General features: G+C 34.8%; 1 protein-coding gene across 1 annotated transcript in view; it reads left to right on the forward strand.

Moving 5' to 3' along the window:
• The window catches only part of NEGR1 (neuronal growth regulator 1), a gene marked incomplete at its 5' end in the record, with an annotated part of 240,001 nt that overhangs the window by 75,117 nt on the left and 142,901 nt on the right, over nt 1-21,983 (forward strand). Inside the window, one exon of the mRNA XM_029285541.1 lies at nt 7,514-7,639. Within this exon, the coding sequence (XP_029141374.1) occupies nt 7,514-7,639 (126 nt within the window). The remainder of the gene's footprint in view (nt 1-7,513; nt 7,640-21,983) is intronic.

Raw genomic sequence — 21,983 nt, forward strand, 5'->3', positions numbered from 1 at the left:
CAGGAAGTTCTCAAGCAACAGACCACACGCGAGCCACGTTGAGCAGTCATTTTTATACATCCTATCGCAATGCCCCATTTCCCTTCCCCTTTGGTCCCATTGGAAAGGTCCGCAGAGGTCACAATCTATCAGAAGCGCCTAACCAAAATACATTATCTCTGTCCTTGTCTGCTCACGTTACCTCAACATCCAACATACTATCATATATGGGCATGTTGTCGTTCCGGTAGAAAGTCACAGTTTGTTCTTTGGTTTTGGTACACTTATCCTGTTTATTTTTAAAACATCCTTTTCCCTTGAACTGTTTCCCTCACAAGGACTGCTATACGCAGGTAGCTTTCATGTTAGTTTCTTTGCATCTTTTCAGGCACAGGTTTTCAACAAATAGAGTAGTTATCACTTCAACTAGAAGGCAAGGAAATCATGAGTGAAAACATATAAAGTCCTGCCTTATCTAGCAAATAGCACACCAATGTAAGCTGCCAGTCATTTAGTAAATGAATGCTTTTTAAAAAAAAAACTTAGTAATTTTTGTAAGTTTATGAGGTTAACATAATAAAAATGAAACAGCAAATGCAGCAGTTTTACTTCATTTTGTTGATCCCTGTAGTATTTTAAGGAATTAATAACTAGAAGAATGACAATTTGAAAATTACACCTATAAATATGTTTAAATTACTTAACTTTCTCTTTTAATCGGAAGCTTTTTTGCTTTTGTAATACAATTATTATATTTTGTGTTTTGTTATAATTTCCTTAAAATTGCCTTATAAGAAATTGATTTGGCAATGAGAAATTACTAATTTTTATTTACATATGAAACATGTATGGGAGTCGATGTTTCCTCTGTCATAGCGTTTTAACATAGCACTGCCATACTTTGTGCTACTACATTGCATTTCACACTACATTTTAAAAATATCAAACACATAATTAAAGTCAATTCATATCAGTGATCTTTCGAGGCTTTCCTGCAATATTATGCAATCATACCTTGCTATATTAAACCTTTTTTTTAAAAAAAAAAAAAGACTTTTTGCAAATCCTTCTAATTAAACTATATTCTACCCCTGGAGTATCGCTGAATTTTTCAACCTGCTATCCATTCATTCTGTATTCTTTTTTTTTTTCTAATTTAGATTTCATGTACAGGATTCGTATCCTCTTTTTTACACTGAATATCCTCCAGCATATTGATGGTATTCATTAAAGAAGCTATGATGTTACTCAGTTTTAGTCATAGGAGGGTGCTTGATGGAAGACCAGTATTTCATCAAATTGCTCCAACTATTTAAATAAAGTATCATAGAATAATTATCTTGATTCCATTTTGAAAGAAATAATTAAAGTAGGAAGAATTATATTATGGGTATGGAAGTAAGGTTGGGCACACTCCAAAAATATTTGGAAGAACTGTTTCAGATTTGATTCAAGAAAGAATCCATTCCCAGGAAATGGTCTGCAACAATCAGTTTATTTGTTACTATGTACTGTAAATCCATGAGTAATAGGGAAATCCATAGATAAATTCACAAGACCCTAAGGGGGCTTTGCTAAGGCCCTGATAACAGGACACAGAAGGAAGGAAGGAAGGAAGGAAGGAAGGAAGGAAGGAAGGAAGGAAGGAAGGAAGGAAGGAAGGAAGGAAGGAAGGAAGGAAGGAAGGGTTGTATTAAAATTAGTTGCATCTAAATATGGTATATAGTTCGGAAAGTACATAGAAAAAGTATATGTTAAGAATAATTTATTACAAATATTTAAATTGTATATCATTATTAAAAGTCTACATCACGGATGTCAAACCTGATCGTGTCACATGACATATCATGATGTATCACGATGTTTTTTGTCTTTGCATAAAGCTGGGGTGAGTGTGGCCTGTGTGTGACGCATTCAGTCCGTGGACCGACAGTTTGACATGAAACTATGCATGAACTGGCATGTGTTGAGGAACATACTTCAAAAACTGTACCCTAGGTGTATCCTAACTACTGCTGATTATTTTACTTTTTATCCATAGTCAGACTCTGATCTTATATTAGTAAATGGAAAAGTAAGCCTTTAAGTATTATCCATTCTGGTCTCTAAGGTATATATTAAGCACCTTCCTTCCTGATTGAAATAATTGAACCGATGAGTTCAGAGACTGAACTGAGAGCCATAATTTTTGCCCCAAAAGAATCATCTGCACTTTCAGCCTGTGTTTGGCCATATTTAATACAATAGAGTCCCTCTATTTAGACTCTAATCCTCCATCCTAACCTCCTAATTGCTTCATAGCCTTCAGCTCTCAACATGCCACCTTGGCTGTGGGGCTACATTAAAGATATGTGGGAGCAATTCCATTGATAGCTCAGCTCATCCACGCCTTCCAAGAAGTAAACAGAACATCAATAAGACATCAGCCAAAAATAGAAAAAATTCCCCAGAGATGTCAGAAAATTGTAGCTCATTATCTAATTCAACACATGCACTATGAATCCATTTCCAATGTTTTGGATTCAAAATGTCTTCTACCACTTATGTGGCTCCTGTATAGCTTCAATTAAGGCAGTTTTTCCCAAAGTCAAAAAAACCACCCAAAACAATTTTGCACTCCATATTATACCAATAGTCAATCATGTAATACAAACCTGAGCTTTGTGGATTTAATAATTTAAGTATTTTACCTTTAAATATAGTTACATTTAGTATTTAATAGTTTAACAATTATTAAATAAGTATGTAATTATTTAAACTAGTCTTGTTTCAAGTTTTTTAACACAATGAAATTAGTTTCTTAATGAGGAGTGAGGATAAAGTCAGTGTGTTGCTTATTTAAACTGATTTTTTTTTAAAAAAACATTTAATAGGATTAAAATTTTTCCATTTGCACCTGGTCTGTATAGTAAGTTTTGAAACAAGGAATGAAACATTGCATGAGGAAATTGAAAACTTTCTTCATGCCTCATTTGCACCTCTATAACTGTCTGGTTTGATACTGCGACCAAACAAGACAGACACAGACCACAATAGATAGTTAGAACTGCAGGAAAAGCCTGCCTTCCATTGAGGACCTGTATACTGCATGAGCCAGAAAGAGGGCTATGAAACTATCTACAGACCCTTCACATCCTGGACATAAACTGTTTCAACTTCTACCCTCAAAATGATGTTATAGGGCATTGCACACCAGAACAGCTAGACACAAGAACAGTTCCCCCCCCCCCGCCATCACTCTGCTAAACAACTAATTCCCACAACACTTATCAAACAACCTAGTAAAGTTTTATTCTATTATCCTTCTCATCTTTCCTATCTCCTTATCTTCTTATGACTATAACTTTGTTGTTTGTATCTTATGATTTATATTAATTTTTATTTAATATCCTAGTATGATTTATGTTGTTTGCTTATTTAGTATCCTATCACTGAGTGTTGTACAGTATTATGATTTATGATAAATGTACTTTTATGAAGATTGTGATTATGATTTTTCACTTGTTGCTTGTATGTACACTGAGAGCTTATGCACTGGAGACAAATTCCTTGTGTGTCCAATCACACTTGGCCAATATTCTATTCTATTCTATTCTATTCTATTCTATTCTATTCTATTATATTCTATTCTATTATATTATATTATATTATATTCATGAATTCACTTGGCACTGCTGTCAGTGGGTGTGTTCTGCAACTAAGTAAGTAGCACTAAGGACTTTTCATTCTATGATCCTTGCTCTCCAAACTTGGTATAAAATATATCAAAAGAGTTGTTTTCTGTGCAGGGTATGATAAAGGCACTTTTAATTCTGTTCTTTTAAGACTACACAGTGCTCATGTATATGAGCCTAGTGACTTGCTTTAGGGTTTTGTGAAATGTGCCTATTATACAGTTGTTGAAACTAGAGTGTTCACTGAGCATGGGCAAGAAAGTCAAGGATGTGATTGAAGCCTTGCTTATATTTTGTATGTGGAGCTTCAGTTGCAACACTGTGGCCACTGTCTTAAGGATTTTCACCAAACCTGGTGGACATTCCTGGTTAAAACACACTCTGAAAACTACGGGAGTCTCAATCCTAAATATGAGGTAGTTGCTATTTGTCGGCTGTCCTTTTTCTGCTACTGACACTTTGCTGTAGGATATGTTTCTGCTGCTGTTCTCACCTCAGATAGCGCTGTTGAATATAACACTTTAACAAAATTGTGGCAAGCTGTGCAATCATATTTCAATTTCTGCATTTTTCTCTGGTTTTGCCTTCATTTAAAGTTGGCTAGTCAAAATGAAACCCACACATCTCTGTTTACATATATAACAAGATGAGAGAGTTATACCAGAGAGTTATTCCCAAAAAGTTTATCTTCTGCTTTTTCTCCTGAATTATAAAATAGTGTAACATTTGCACAATCTGCCCAGGGATTGTATATTAATATAACTCTCTACTGATGAAGCAGATACATCTGAAAATTAAGGAAAAAGCACAAGCAGTGCATACAGTGGTTTGGTCAATCCACCACTTTTATCTCTTTTCTTTGTACACTTCTACTCTTCAGGAAAATTCTTGAGAAAATTATCAATTTTCTCAAGAGGAGGAGGAGGGGGGGAGGAAAGAGAAAACTGAGCCTATATTATCTGAGGATATGTCAAACCTCCAAATATTTTAAATAGCTGAGAAACAGTGTTTAATAAACCCTCCTTGTTAATAAAATAATATAGGACAAATGTCAATCCTGCTATTGATAAACTAGTACAGTGTCTGCACCTTGTGGCACATAAATCTGTTTTGAGGGCTAATAGATGCTGGATTAACAGAGAGCTCTAGGAAGAACAAATATGCACATCATACTGACTTCATCCTCAGGGCATTCTACACCTCTTAAGAATAACTGCCTCTGCATTTAAAACAATTTAAACTCAGTCTTCTTTTTATTCGGTCTATTCAGCCAAGGCACCAAGATAGCTTTTATGCTTTTTTAAAAATGTGATCTCCCCTCTGCATTTAAATAAAATAAAGAGGGAAGGAGGAAATGGAGGAGGAGAAAAAGAGGAAGAGAAAAGAGAGAGGAAGCAGAAGAAAGAGAAGAGGAAAAGAGGAAGAGGAGGAAGAAGAAGGAAGATGTAAGAAGAAGGAAGAAGGAGAAAGATGAAGAAGAAAGAACTTCTCCAGTATTCTGTTTCCTGCAGGGCAACATGTAGGGCACGAATATTTTGCTTTCATCTCTTTCCAGGAACAGATATTAGAGAGATGCTCTTTCCACCTATTGAGGTTCCAGTGTGCACAGTGGGGAAAGAATGAGGGCTGCAAAGAAAATAAGCCATAGCCCATGTTCCCGTGTACAGAAATCCCTTCTTAGAGTACTTGAATCTGGCAACAATCCACATTCTGCTCCTTTTAAAGACTCCCAGAGGATTAAAAGTGGCTTTGCACAGCCTGGTCCTTCCAAGTGTTTACCATGTCATTTGTTGTTACGCAGCACTTCAAATGTAAGTCTCCTCGGGGAAAATCAATCACTGAAACTGTGCCCACATGTAAACAAATTGTATTGTAGAAATAAACTGGAGACGTTGTCAAATTCTTTTCCCATCTCTGGGAAGCAAAATGGAGCAATGCCCCTCCTAGCTATTGAGAAATGGTACTTAGTAGAAATTAAAAGGCAAAAATGAAAAAGGCATGAAAAATGCTGCGCAAAAAGGCAGCGCAAAAAGGGTGATGTCCTGAGGCTAGATTCAATAAACATTCCTTGCACTCCTTCTTGTCCTGGAAGACTGCCTGGAATTGATCGATGTGCGTTGATGTAGCCTTGCAACAACTCTTGTGAAAGAAAGCTGGTTAGAATTATTTTTATTGATTCTGCTGCTGTATAATTTTTATAGAGCTGTTTAACCAAGGGAACTTAATACATATCATTAGAGCTGGGGTTTTTTTTCCTCGATGTACTGATGATCATTAGAAGAACACTCTGTATACTGACCATCTAAATATTTATTCCTCCTAACTTTGGAGGTGCTGTTGGCAAAAGGCAGAAAAGAACAGGTGGGGAATCCTGAATGTTTGGAGATATATTAACATCTGGAAAATATAATATGAGAGACAGAGAGAGTGGGGGGGGGAGAGAGATGGCAGAAAGAAAACTAGAAAAAGGAGCTTGAGAGAGAAAGGGGCTGAGTCACTTCCACTCACTTTGGCTAAGGCCCGGCTACCACTTACTTCGGTGCTGTGTGAATGGTTTAGCACAGGGGTCTTCAAACTCGGCCCTTTTATGACTCATGGATTTCAACTCCCAAAATTCTTCAGCCAGGCATGCTGGCTGAGGAATCTGGGAGTTGAAGTCCATGAGTCATAAAACGGCCGAGTTTGAAGACCCCTGGTTTAGCACATTACCCTGTGATAACAATCCCTCTGACAGGAAAAAAAAAGTCTGACCTTATTAGAAAATCCTTATATGCTAGCTAGGACTGCAATGCTGGTCCAGTTTCCAAGAAGAAGGAATGGGAAATCCTTGTTTATTTTCCTCTACTTTCTTCTGCAGGAATAATATTTCAAGAAGAAGGGGAAAGTGACTTTTTGTAGGGGGCTATTATAAGGTAAATAAATACTGGCTGAAATCAAGTGTTCCTGGTTATAATCAAAGTAGCCCCACAATGAGATGAGCAGCAAATAAATTTAACAAATAAATAATCAGAAATATTTATCATTCCTTCCAATGAAAAACTGAAAGATGAGAACTCACATCTTTATCCATCTATAAGATGGAAAGCAATACGTGTTTGTGGGGATGTTTGTGTGCCCATATCCTTCCTGGCTGTATGCAACCCCTGAAAGTTGATGAATAAAACTATATCCATTACACTATGACATTACTGTAGTCTACAGCTCAAGTCTAGGAAAGCCCAGGTTTCAACCTATGTTGGTCTAAAAAAATCCATTCTGTGATCTTGAACCAATCACTATTTTTCAGCTTAAACTAACTCATTAGACTTTTATGAAGATAAGATGAGTTGGATAAAATTCATGAACATTTATTACAGGGACACTACAATAGTCAGTTTATTAGGGCAGACTCAGTAAAAAAATGTTTCTTCCAATTCAGAACTGTATAAAATTATACATGAAGTCTCCAAATATAGAAACATTCTTCACTGAAACCATTCCTTGATAAGTGGTGGAAAAAAAATCAGAATTCCTGAAATACATGCAACTCTGTAAGACTAAATATTGTATCGACCAAAACACAAATGTATAGCACATTAGAGTGCTAACACATTGCCTCAGAAATAGTGCTTCATGTTGAAGTTCTCAGTTTCGGTGGCTCATACAATTTATTTTCCTGGAGATTACAATTTTGGAACAAGGATAGCTGTTGTTTGGGAGTATGTGATGCAGAATCCAATTCATCTGAAGGGTACTGGATCATTAAAGGTGCCTTAAAGAATTATCCTATTGTTGACTATGATGACTTCACTAAATTAATTAGCTTAAAGGCATTTCATGAATAAGGAAATATTTAATTGCTTTGTGTTCTTTCATTTCAGTTTCTCCAAAGATAAGTCATATTTCAAATGATATTGTGGCGAACGAAGGAAGCAACATCACACTGGCCTGCTTAGCTACAGGGAAACCTGATCCTTCCATCTCTTGGAGACATATTTCTCCATCAGGTACACTTTAACAATTATTATGACTCTAATCACTTCTCTTTCCTTGTTCTCACCCTGTTGCATACAAGGCAGGAAAAAGACTTAGAATTCATTTGCTCAGGAACCTAGAATGGTGTTTTTCTGAGAAATTTGGAAGGAAAAAAATCTCAAAACCTGTTTGAAAATCGGTAAATAAATCCCAGTCAATGAGACATAATGGTAAATCTGTGATGCAAGTGTTAGCAATTTTTTAAAAATAGTCATTGATTTGACACTATTTTTTAACTTTGAGGTATTTCTTTATTCTTCACTTGTTTTTATGTGTAAGTTAAACAATTTTCTGGCCAAAGTATATGTATTATGTATAGAAAAATGAAAAAGGCTGAGGAAAAATTGCATTGGTTTTCAAATACAGTTTTCATTCTGTGGGCAACATCTCTTGTACCAATATCCAGGAATACAAAAAGGGAGGTGACAGATGAGTAGCATAGCACAAGACAGGCCACCTTTAGGAGAAGGCTGGGTAAGTACTTGTCCTGGGTATCAAAGTTTAGAGGGCACCAAATACTGTCTCTACTTCTGAATCATTCTAAAAAATGATTCTAAAATATTTTCAGTGGCCAGAAGTGGCACTATCAGTCAGTGTGGCTTAGGGGCCTCCTATACCTTGAACCAGCACTGAGATAAAATCTTTGGCCAGTTATCCATATGAGAGCCAAAGTTTGGCCTTCTCTTGCAGCATGGCAAGAAACTGTAGTCCTGTTGCCTGATTTATAAAAAAGAATGGTCTTTTTTATATCTGATAGGATATGAAAATTATACATTGTATGGAAAAATGAATAGTGATTTTACATTTGCCTATTAACAACAAGAATAAAGTTAAGGAGATTCAATTAAGCAACCTTGGAAAGGGCTAGAAAGTGCCCATTATTACCATTACCTCTTTACTTTGTATTATATACCCTCCCCAACCCACTTGGATGCTGAGGTTCTTTTGTTTAAATATACAGATTTGTTAAATATATATGAGTACGAGGAAATTGTCATTATAGTCATAAGCTCTGCTTTTCTCCACCCTTGAATAAAAGAGAACTGTAAAATCTGGACAACTAGTATATAGCATCAAATAATGTCTTTGGCACTGTCTACTGTAATGATTGTCTGGAGTTTTGCACTCCAGGTATGGTAGCCTAACTTTCCGTGATGCTTATTCAGCAAATGCATATGCGCGCGCGCACACACACACACACACATATATACATACACACACATACATACACACATACACACACACATACATACATACATACATACATACATACATACATACATCTATGACTTCACCGTGACCAACTCGCCATGACCAACTCGCCATGGCCAACTTGTTGCATCAACTCTCCATGGCCAACTCATTGCAGGACAACTCGCTGTGGGACAAGAGTTACACTAATATCAAAGAAATGGTGGAATGGAATCATTAAAGAAGGGATGAAAAAGGAGGGACAGAATGAAATGTGAATGACAAAAAATTTTAAAAAAATTATTTTAAATAATTAAATTGAATTGTTAAATTGCCCCACAGTGAGTTGTCCCATGATGAATTGGCCCATGGCAAGTTAGCCATGCCAAGTTGGCAGTGGTGAGTTGTCCGATTCCATATGCATATACTGCAGTTGCCCTATGTTCAATAAACATGCAAGGAAGATGATACTGGAAAATGAATGCTATTTTTAATTTCATCTCATACTGGGAGTTAATCAGCCTTTGGAGAATGGGACAACAGCAGTTGTCCTTTATTTCACTGTTTCACAGGTTCTGACATAAAAATGGTTGGCCTAAAGTGATGAAGTAAATAAAAGGATATTCTCCATTTCAATATAGCTGGCTTCTGAACAGTGATGGCCTCTCAGAAAATAATCCTGTGGTTGCCCACTTTTGCTTACAACAGAAATACCAGCTTACAACCATTCATTTAGTGATTGTTCGAAGTTACAGCAGAACTAAAAAATGTGACTTACGGTTTTCACACATGCAACTGTTGTAGCATCCCCACTGTCATCTGATCAAAATTCAGGCTTTTGAGAACTGGCATGAATTTATGACAGTTGCACTATCCCGGGGTCATGTTATCACCATTTGTAACCTTCTCAGCTGACTTCCGACAAGCAAAGTCTATGAAGGAAGCTATAATGACTGCATGGTTCACTTAATAACTGCAGTGATTTGCTTAATAACTGTGGCAAAAAGGTCATAAAATGGGGAAAACTCTCTTAACATCTGCCTTGCTTGGCAACAGAAATGTTGGGCTCAATTGTGATCATAAGCTGAGGATTACCTTTATCTTAAATGGTTTATAATAATTAATCTCCAATTGCCATGAAATATAAATCCTTGCCTCTCTATTTCAGTCCTCTCAGACTCTACCTCTCTATCGGAATTAGACCTAGATGTAGTCATCCTAGAAAGTGTCTCATGGGATTTGAGAACATAAGGCAGCATCTGTTGGGTCAGGATAAAGGTCTGTAAAATCCAGGCTTCTGTGTAACTCTGCAGAAAATGGGATAACGTCCCCTTTCCATTTTTAATTCCAACAGCTGGATGATAAGATTCTGGAGATAATAGACACCCATCAAGGCCAAAAGCTCTTGAAAGCCTAACATTTATTTTTTAATCATCTCAACATGGCAGGTCTTTCAAAATGATTCAAAATACATATTTTAGCCCTTGCTTGAATATATTTTTTGACGGAAAAAACGGAATCCAGTTTTTTCAAGTTACAATAGGAGCCAGAAAAAAAGTGCTAGAAAGATTCCAATGCTTTAAAGCAGAGACAGGGAACTATGGCCCCTTTATGACTATGGACTTCAACTCCATAGTTTATAGTTAAAGCAATTTTAAAAATAGCATCACCTCTTTTTTCAGGTTTATGCACAAACCTAAAAAAAAAATAATAAGCAGTATCCTTCAATAAATAGCAGGAGTTGATTTCAGTGAATAGCAGGAGATGTAATTTGCAATGTTTCTTCCAAAACATTGTTTTTGAATCATGCATCATTACTGAATAAAACTAAATCTGATTCCAACTCTCTGGCTCTTTCTCATGATGTAACCCAATAAGTTTGAGACTTATTTCTTCAAAAATACTCCACCAACTGAAACAGTGGAGGAGGACATTGAAAAATATATAAGGCCATCAAGATGAGCAGATGAAAAATATTGGTTTTGCCTAGGATTTTATCTCTTTTTTTCTGTTTTGTTTCTGTTAGAGTTATTTCCCCATTTCATTTTGTGGTGAATTAATAACAAAGAGCAACAAATTATTGTTGTACAGCTATAAAATAAAATAACTCAGTATAATTTACCCAGTTTATTTGGATCTTATTTAGTTAGACAATATTTTGATATATTCTACGAATGTCATGTGGATATTAGTGGTGGAGTCACATCCTGGTAGGATTGAAAGTAATGCTAATCAGCACTTTACTTTGCAGAAAGGGGCTTGAAAGAATTACTAATAGTGACCTTTCAAAAAGCAACAATTAAACCTTTTTAAGTGACCTCCAACAGAGTAGAAAAATCAGTTACATCATAAAGGTAGTCTTTAGCTAAATGTCAAACAAAATTGTGTTGGGAACCTTGGGCAGTCTTCAAAGTGGGAGCTTAGGACATGAGTTCACCTAATGGTGTTTTCTGTTAAAATGACATTAATGGAACCCTACTGCCATCTTGCAAATCCAGCAGAAAAGCAGGGATTTCCCCAGCAACTGAATCTTTGATAAGATCAGTACAGTCTTCAAAATTTCTTCAAGGTATAAGTCAATTAAACTCCAATCAAATCGTTAACATATTTATGTTTTTGGAATGAGTCAATGGATAAATCTGGATAAAATGAATGCAGGTTAAAAACTTGTAAATGCGAGGAATGCAGAACCAATAAAACCTAAAAGCGCTTGTTCAAATATTACAGAAAAACAAGTGATTACCTTCAGCTTTGAAATGGTAACTCCAGGCACAGAATTAAAGGTTTAAAAGGAATGGGAAAGTTATTCCACAGTGTAATTGATAGAACTTCAAAGAAAGAAAACATATTAGGAGTCTAAATGTGGGCCTGGCCATTCATAAAATGTAATGTTGGTCACCAAGTGGAGGTGTCAGTTACCACAGGCTTCTTTTATCTATTGTATGCGATCAATAGCAAATGGACTGACACCACAAAGCACCTCTTGCTCACTGGGCCCAAAATAAGCATTCTCATCAGGATGAATAACAACCTCCTGTTGGTAATCCAAAGTAGGTCTTCAGATCAAGGTTATCTGATTAACGGCGTTACATAATGAGTTTTGTGGTTGCCAACATCCTCATTTTTGCAGATGGACAACTGTCCAATCTTAATGGAGACTGCAGTCAATTGGAATTGACACAAACAATTTTTTTTTTACCTGAAACAAGGCTTTCATGGAATTCATTATTGCAAGGTATACCTTTGGAAGCTTCTCCAGGTAGAAAAATTCTGCATGTTAAAACTCAATCAACAATAAGGTTCTTATTTATTTATTTATTTATTTTTATTATTATTAGATTTCATGCAGGAACTTAAGATGCATTCAGACCAGTTTTTCCCCCAACTTTTCCTCACAACAAGAGCCCTGTGAAGTTGGTTGGGCTGAGAGAGAATGATTTGCAAAAACTATCAGATGAACTAGTCCATCATGGCAGATGTACTAGTAGGTGGCATGTGTTTTAGGACTGAAACACATACATCTCACAAACACATACACTATCACACACACACACACACACACAGGTATCTACATTCATATAAGCATTGGAACAATATCAGTACAAACCCATACATAAAATGAAGTAAGAGTATTACAATCACATGGATTAAGCATCATTTCCATAGGTAAATGCCAAGATAACCAAATCCTTCAATAACTTCTGTATTTTTAGTACTGGTAGTATAGTTTTGTCAGACACTCTGACAGAAGCTGTTCCAATACTCAGCCTTACTTTCCATTTTTTTCAGGTTTTTCAGGCTGAGTGGTGCTTAATTATTGACTTTTTCTCCAGTGGAAAAACTATAGCTCTTAGGTAGTCCTCAGCTTATAACAGTTCATTTAGTGACCATTCAAAGTTACAACAGCACTGAAAAAAGTGACTTATGACTGTTTTCCACAATTACAAACTTTGCAGCATCCCCTTAATCATGTGATCTAAATTTAGATGCTTGGCAAATGGTACATATTTATGACCGTTACTGTGACCCATGGTCATGTGGTCACCTGGACAAGCAAAGTCAAGGGGGAAACCAGATCCACTTATCAACCAGGTTACTAACTTATCAACTGTAGTGATTCACTTAACAACTGTGACAAGAAATGTTGTAAAATGGGGCAAAACTCATTGAACAACAGAAATGTTGGGCTCCACTGTGGTTGTAAGTCGAGGACTACCTGTAACTCCTATAGCTAAGTGGAAAATAAAGCATCTACAATTGTATTTACTTTTAATCAAATAAAAAATAAAAAATAAGTTTTTCTGAGGAATTTTCTTGGATAGGATGTTGAGGTAAAAGCATCAGAATTTTTCAATGGAGTTTATTCTAAATGACCAGTGAGACAACAAAGTAATGGAAATACATATAGCAGAAACAAATTTCCTAGCTTGAAAAAAAGGTAATATAATCTTTAAGGTGCCTCAAAAAGAGATTCAAAAGCACTTTGAGAATAGTGTAGAAAATGAGAGGCCTTTTTGGAGCAGGCTGTACTTGCTGCCTTCTGCATGGCCGAGGTAATATATAAAGGACACTTCTAGCTCACTCTCTATCTGACTGGCATTTCTCCAAAAATGTTCTTCTAGGTCAGATAGATTGAATAAAATTAGGACAAGCAATTTATGCTTCTGTCCTCCATATTCTAGATGTCAAACTGTGAACCTTACTGCCTTTAGGACCACAGCAGGCTTCTAACTTGTCAACAGAGAGGGAGGAAGGAAAGAGACCTTTGAATCTACAGGTGTGGTATATCAGTGTGAGATCCGAAGCTGCTGAAGAATTGTTTTGGCGAAACTAAAATCTATTCTCATAATAATTACTGGAAGATGTATTGGACAATGCAACCTGTACTGTCAGAGAGGGGTGTGAAATGTTTCATTCTTTTAATTAACTGCTTCCTGCCATTTCCTTAGAGCTAGCTTCCCTTTGACCCTACGGGTTTGATTCTGCTCAATAAAAGTAATCATTAGAAGTTTGCAATGGCTCTGATGTTTTGTTTAGTTGGGCTTTTCAACCGGAGGTTGACATCAGACTAATAATGTCCACAGTAATCCAGTTTTGCTGGTAATTCAGGCAAATAGTTTAGATACAATGGTAAACTATAGTCTGTCAGAAAGCTGAAGTCAGTGAAGAAATCTAGATGCTGGTATAAACCTCAGGGAATGTAATACCAAAATCAAGATTTGATCTTATGTGTATCAGTAGAGAATATATATACTTCAGTGGCTTTGTGAAATAAGCAGAAAGTAGATCAATCATCTTGCTCTTCCCAGATCTGAAGGGGTGACTATAAGAAAGCAGGTGATATATATTCCTTCTGCTAAGCAAGATGTTGGCTAGCTACCAACAGTTTCTTGAACAGTTTGTGGAAGTTTCTTTCTATGAAAAATGCTTCAGATGTTCTACAACTATTGAAGAGGTGTATTAACAAATGGCAACACTGTTGCCTTAGCACACAGAGGAAAACTTTGCAATATCAAGGATATAAGTTATTTCACCAATACGTCAGACGGTTAGATAGAGAAAGCAAATATTCTTGCCTGGTGAAAAGATTCATGGATACTATTGTGGAGTAACTGGAAGCAGAGGAGTTTCCAAAAATTCTGAATACGCATCCAGCACTTAAAAGATTGTTTCATAAATGGCCCTGCAAAATCTCTATGAATTGAGATGGCAAGACAGGCCATTCCCATGGATAATGAGATATTGTTTTTGTCTTCTGAATATATTGGCAACACTCAGAGTAACTCATTGCAAACTAATGTGTTGGTCTATTCCCAGCCATTAAGCAAAATTATAAGCTAAATACCTTCAATTTTTATTACTCCCAGATAGCTATCATGTTCTAAGCTCTTCATATGAGCTTGCAGACAGTATGGTGATTCTTAGTCCCCACATAATACAATAACTATAAAATGTAAATGTAAATTTGAGTCCTGATTAAAACCCACAAACTGGGATTTTTTCTCTGTATTCCAACCATTCTAGTTTTCTGGTCTTTTGTTTCTCATTTAACCTTATCACCTGTAATGGGAAGACTCAATCTTTGAAAAAAAAGCATATCAAACAAATATTTCAATGAAATTGCAGTCCAGCAGCAGCTGTCACAGCTAACCCCAATTCTGAATTTGCTCCACCTTTTTTAACAATATATACAGTAATAATATATACATACTTTATTGGTTATTGTATTTACAGTTCAGGGTTTATTCCAGTTCAGATTATCTTTTCTGTGCTGTAAATGTATTGTATTTTTATGGCTTTAGTTTAGCATTTTTAAAATGCTGCTCATATTGATGTTTTGATGTAATTGATACGGTAAAACCAGTGTCCAGTTGTATTGATGTGCTTGTGCCATTTATTTCTAGTATGAGCCATACTGGTTTCCTTTCACATTTATGCTGTAGATTTCCAGGTGAAATTATCCTTGCTTCATTATCAAATCTTTCATCAATATAATATGCAGCATTGTTGTATTTAGTTTAAAATAGTGACTGGTTGCTTATCTAGAGGAAACGGGTTTTAGAGAGGCTCTCTGAATATGTTCCATAAAGTGTATTTTCTGCAGGCATCTTCTTTAAATCTACATTAAATTTACAAAATCATACAATTCTGGCATGCGAGAACAGGCATAGCACTGTTCATTTTGACTTGTAACTTTTTATGCTATTGCAAGCTTATTCACATTTGCTTCCACTCCAGATTACAGCTGCATGCTACCTTTAGCAACAGCACCCATAGAGGGCAGGCTTTTCAGATTCTCTTTTTGCCACCGTTAAAAAAACTTTGTTGATGTTGTTTTCATTTCACAAAATAGCTACTCTCTCAGTGCATTATTTAATGCTTTATCAGATTTGTCATCCTTTGTTATATTTTCAGTATTCAGATAGCTTATTAAGTTCAGCTGCATACAGTATTTAATCTTCTCTTCACAATTTCATTATTGAAACTTAAATTTTCTGCAATCAATAGTGATTTTAGCCCCACTATGGAAGTTTTTTGGGGGTCACAAACTTCTTAATACCGTGTTGTATGTTTTGCCTTCCATAAAACTCAGTAAAACAGGCATCTTTTTTCAACTCTCATTTATCTCAGTTGTTCATGCTTCTCTGTATATAATGTTCAACTCTCTGACAGATCAAATAGATTTTCAGCACTTGCTGAAACCTCTTGAACTAACCCATAATAAGCTGCAAGAAAGACAACATTTACAAGCAGTCACTGTAGTAGATCAATGTATGAACAATTAATTCATGATAAAAATAACCCAGTAGACTACAATTTCTGCAGATCCCATTTCTTTGTACAGTTCTCGCGTGTTCCAGATATTCGTTGGACATTTACTGATCAAATTATACTAAAGCAATATATATGACAGGATTAAGAACTATTTTCAGATTTATTACTGAGGGATGAAATAATTTTGAGTAGAAATTATGTACATAGCCTCAGAGTTTTTTTTAATCTTGTTGGCAGAGGTTGATAGCACTTTTTTTTTAGAAAAAAACTGATAGTCTAATATGAATGAAAATAAACTATAAAGTTATTTTAACTTAGTACATAAATTAGAGCATGTAGCTTTAATGATACTTGTTTAACTTGCAGTCATTATGTAAATTCTAAATTATAAATATTCATTATCCAAAGCTATTATGTAAATCCACCAAATCTACACATTTAGTGTAATACTAGAAGGAACATGGAGATGAAGCTTGTAATCTGGAAATCTTATATTCTTGAAATGTCATTTGAATAAATTGCAGGTATTAGTTATTTTGTTCTGACATTTAAGTACAAAGTGCAACATCAATAACTGAAAAATGAAACTGGAATCTTTTTTAAAAAATGGGTTGTCTGAGGCATAATTATGATTCCTAATACCAGTGTGAGCAACGTTTTTATTGTTTTAGATCTACATGTGAGCATGTAACTAGAAATTCAGATTGTGGCAACACACTCCAATCTTTTTGAAGCTTCCAAGAAGTATTACACTACATTTTCTTTTAGAATTGATTTACTTCATCACATTAATCCACAGATTATTTTGTATAATGGCTCATAACTTCATGATATGGCATGTAGAACCAGTCATTGTTTTGTTCTTCTTATCATTATGCAGCTACTGTCTTTTAGAACATAGGTGTTGAAATATTCACCATGTTGAGGGCTAGATATTGTAGTATCTATTGTAGCACAAATGGTTAAAAGGATTACATGCTCACATGCTGAGAACATGTCAAGTTGTCTCTCTGCAGCAATGTTAATTTATAAACAAATCCAGATACTTGCTTAACTGCCAAGCTTTTCTTGTATATTCTAGTCTATTGTCGACGTGAATGAATCAGAGTCCATTTAATCTGACATGTATTCAAATATATCCTTTTTGTCTTCATTCTGATTTTCTCACAAATCAGAAATTTTAAAGCTTTTATAATATGCAATTTTTACTCTTTTTATTTTCTAAGCAAATTTTTAATACATGCATAGGACTAGTTTAAGGGTGTAATTCAACAGCTATCTCTGCTTTGCATTTTAGTAAATTAAACTGGCTTATTTTAAAAGTTAATTTTTTTCTTCATTCCTCTGTAATATAAAACAATTTAATGAATAAGCCATATTCATCAGAATAAACTTGTAAGAGAGAAGCATAATATTTTATACCTTTGATAAAGAGCTATTTATTGAGACATGGGATATTCATTGATATTTTTTTTGATAATAATCAGAAAATATTATTGTAAAGACACACTCGATGGGAAACAAAAATACCACATGACAATGAATGGATGATAGCCAGGAAATATGTGATAAAGTTCATTGGTCTAATTGTGGTACTAATTTTCTGCATGCTTTTCATTAGAGCCACTTCAGAAACCTGGGGGTCTTTCAAACTATTTATTCCCTTTGAAATAATGATATTTGACTAATTCAGAGATGTTTGGCCCTTACATCTGCATAACATGCTGGATAATGGGTTGAAAACTGCACAATATATACACAAAGTCCTTAGCAATCTAAGGACAACTAAAATGATTATGGGGGAAAGTAAAAAGATCCTTCTCTTTCCCATTTGTCTACCCTTTCATGAACCACCCATCATGCAATTGTTTTATTTCTGGAATACAACTACTACACTGTATTCATGAAGAAGCATAGTACAGTTCATCCTAAGCAAGCCAGGTCATCCTAAATTTCTATTTTATAGTCATATGATCAACCTAGTATTTTCGTACATAACATACTATGGTGCTGAAATCTGCAAAAAAAATAATTGTGCTCAAAAATTATAATTGTGCTTATAACTGATGTCAAGATTAGGAATCTCTTTATATATGTCTTTCTCTTTTCAGATCTGTTTTAGTTTGCATTAGTTATTATTGTTAAAACTTTCAGTAAAAATTATATATTAAAAAAAAGAAAAAAAAGACTAATCAATGTGGCGTGTCCTATTGGCTGTTACAAAAAGCAATTTGGAACTCTGTGATAGCTAGCTAGATAGTTAGCTCTCTTGCAGTCCTGTAGAAAATCTATCAAGAAATCCAGATAATCTGTACATGCTCAGTGTTTCTCTAAGATTGTGACACCTAATCAAAGGATCAGCATTAAAAGGAGAGCAAATATACTGTGCAAGTATATGATTGCCTTTCTCATTGAAAGGAAAAATCATGTGCTTGTTCTGGCCGGTATCACTAATTTCAAATATATGGCCAAGTAGAAGGCATGGTTGATGTGTATTACTCTTTCAAGCTATGATGATTGGAGTGCCTCACATGGTAGTAAACATACAAGAAGTGTCATTTGCATGGTTTGCTTGACTCTTAAATTACACATCCATAGTTAAACTGTGCATTACACTGATTACAGATCAGGTAGCTCCCTGGAGTGATTTTATTTACTTGAAAATAAATACACAGGGCTCCGATTTCATTGGACCTCCATGTTCAGGGAGGGGAAATTCAAACATTCCCTCCAAGCAATTTCATACTGCAGAGAGAAATTCTGTTACTTCTTTTCACATAAACAAAAGCTATGCAGGATGTGGCAAGTTCAGTGACAAAACCATTTGTAGATCAACATATCCTGTGAAGGATTCTGTCTTACTTTCTATGCTATGCATCAGTTTGTATTCAAAGTTCATTGGTCAGATTTTTTTTTCAAGTGTTGCTTCTCATATGTTTTAGCAAATAATAAAACATTTACATGCTTATGTAAATATCCTGAAACAGTGGTTTAAGTTTCCTTCTCCTCCTTTAATTCCCAGATCCTTGTATACTATCAATTTTCATTAAAACTTTCTGACTTTGACTTAACTATGTTATTAAAATCATAAAATAAATTCAATATTTCATTAAACCTATGCATTATTTTCTTGTTTATTTCATACCATAGTCTATGTATCCAGCTACTGTGGTTTGTAAACCATGTTTTATAATGGAAGTGAATCATAAATCAAAGTAGTTTATTACATTGAGCGAACCCAGCAACAGGAAAACAAAATGAAATATTTCCCACCTCTTGTACTGCCCTCTACTATATTCCTGGTAGTGTTAGATTTTTGGAATCTTCTCCATTCATTCACTTCCTCTTATCCATTTTTATAATTTTTTGTTATATGTCCTTTCTGCCTGTTAAACAGAAACAGCTATCAGTAGCCTACATAAATAACTGAAGAGTGTGATATAGGATAAACAGCAGGTAAATGAACCATGATAGTTGAAATGAATAGAGAATAGAATAGAGAACAGAAGAGAACAGAGAACGGAATAGAATTTACATAAGCTCATTTGTAAGTCATTTGTAATCTACAAACCAGTGGCTTATATTTTAAAGTAACAGGCAAAAATATGAACTGGAAACTGCTGACCATATTACAAATAAATAAATAAATTCAGGCTCTCAAGTGCTAGAACTATGAGCCTGGTATTGCTCACAATGAAAATGAGAATCTCAAGGCTGATTACACAGTTGAAAATGACAAATAATTTCCTATGTGAAAAAATCTTTGTGCTTGCTTACTATTTGCCTCATTTCTATGACGAAAATTGAAATATTTATTTGACACAGAACACACTCATCCCTTGCAAGTTCAAGGATGGCCTGTTCCAGAAATTAAGGCTCTTCTTTCCAAATACCGGTAGCTTTGAAATACAACTAGGGGCCGATATTGTTAACTTGCTTTCATGGCAAAAATTGAAGTGTTTTGTAATCTGACAGATGTACAAGAGAAGAAATTCTTCATTTTATGTTTGTATTATACAGCAAATGGGTAAAATGAAAATAATATGGAAGTAAGAATTCTAGCAACTTTCCAGATACGTTAATGAAGACAAATTAACAGGGAAATCTAGGAATTATAACAGTTGGCACAGCAAAAAGAAGCAAATACCATCAACTTATAAACGAAAGCTCAGAGATGGCCCACATCCAGATTGGAATTCCAACCGGGTTGCCCTTCAGAAATATACAATTCAGTACAGTTCCCATCAATAATCTCATTTTTGAGGACTTCATGAAATCAATGTCTAAACATATGAAGGACCCCAAGGACCGCCAGATTGAGGGCTTCTTGCTACTTCATGGGGAAAAAATTAAATGAAGTGGAGAAGATGTTTTACTTAATTATATGGCTTATATTCCAGCTTTTAAGATACTAATCTTTTAGCTGGATAATGAATAAAATAAATATAATAAAATCATGATAATTGTCGCAAGAGGAAACAAGGCAGCTCACCTGGGCAAGGACAAGCAATAAACTGTCTTTTTTCATATTCCTTCCTATGTAACAGTAACATGGAGAGAAAATAGCTCTTTCCAACCACAGCTTTATGCAAACTTAAATTTTCCAATGGTTTGGTGAACAAGTCATTGGGAAGAGTGTTTAAAAGGAATCAAAAAAAATTCTATTTCCCTGGGAGTAAGTTATTTAAATTAATTAACTCCTCTATTTCAATTCTAAGGAAAAAATGTTTTGTGTTTTTCTGAGGTATATTTGTTTCTTTATAACATTTTTTTCTTTCTTATCTGAATCTTTTTGTCCTCTTTATAATGTGTAAACAGACTTGATACTAATAAAAAGTATTTGTATGATTCCTGATAAGGAGAGGTTTCCTGAATGCCAAGTTTGAGAAATCATAAGGGAATATACAAAAGCATTTCAGATACTGTGTTCAAAGTTCAAAAATCAAGTATAAAAACAAGAGTGATTTTTTTCTAGCAACAGAAAAAGAAAATTTATAAATAGCTAAAATTAAAATATAATAAATTTTCTGTATCATGTAGTGATTAAGGACACGTCTCTGAAAATAAAAAGGGGCAGAATAATTTTAATCTGTCAGAATAAATTCAAGATATATATTTTGTAATATACCAAGTGTTTGTATATTATTACCAAACTGGACTGCATAAATCTGGTTGGCCACTAGTTGACAGCAAATAAGACACTGGTAATCTATCCTTTGTTTCTATCTAGTGGTTTCCCAGATTTTGTAATCCAGATCTGATAGCAATAAGTTTGGTTATAGAGTCAATATGTGATTAAGCATTAGCTTTGTTGCTTTTTCATCTTGTAGGAATATATCTCTTCCATTCCAGATTCCAGTTCTGTTTAAGAGTGTGTGTGCATCATAACTGAATTTTATCCAATTCAATCCCTATTATTTCTGGACAGTGTAAAAGCTCTGAAGATATATTACTCTAATGTATCATCATAGCAGTGTCATTCTGAAGATATATTAGTGTAATACATTTTCAGAACACTCAAATGATAGACTGTCTATGAGTTGATTCAATTCAATTATTGGACAAAAGGCATTGGAAGACAACTGAATGGAGATCAAGAAAGAATGTTTCCTGTGGAAGTCCTCCTACAGCATGTTAATGCAAAAATGTGGTTGCACTATGCTCTCTACAATGCAATAAAGCATATGCATTGTGGTCAGCTACTACCAAAAAGGAAGTATCAAGTGAAACATATATTTGCAGCTAGCAACAAAGATCATAGATGAAATGATTTTTCCCAGCCATAGCTTTGGAAAAGAACTGATAGTTTATTTTGGTGGAACTGGCAGAGTTATTGTATTGTGTCTGTTT

This window comes from Protobothrops mucrosquamatus, unplaced genomic scaffold (genome assembly GCF_001527695.2).
Source record: "Protobothrops mucrosquamatus isolate PMUCROS unplaced genomic scaffold, P.Mucros_1.0 scaffold1837, whole genome shotgun sequence".
Taxonomy (NCBI): Eukaryota; Metazoa; Chordata; class Lepidosauria; order Squamata; family Viperidae; genus Protobothrops; species Protobothrops mucrosquamatus.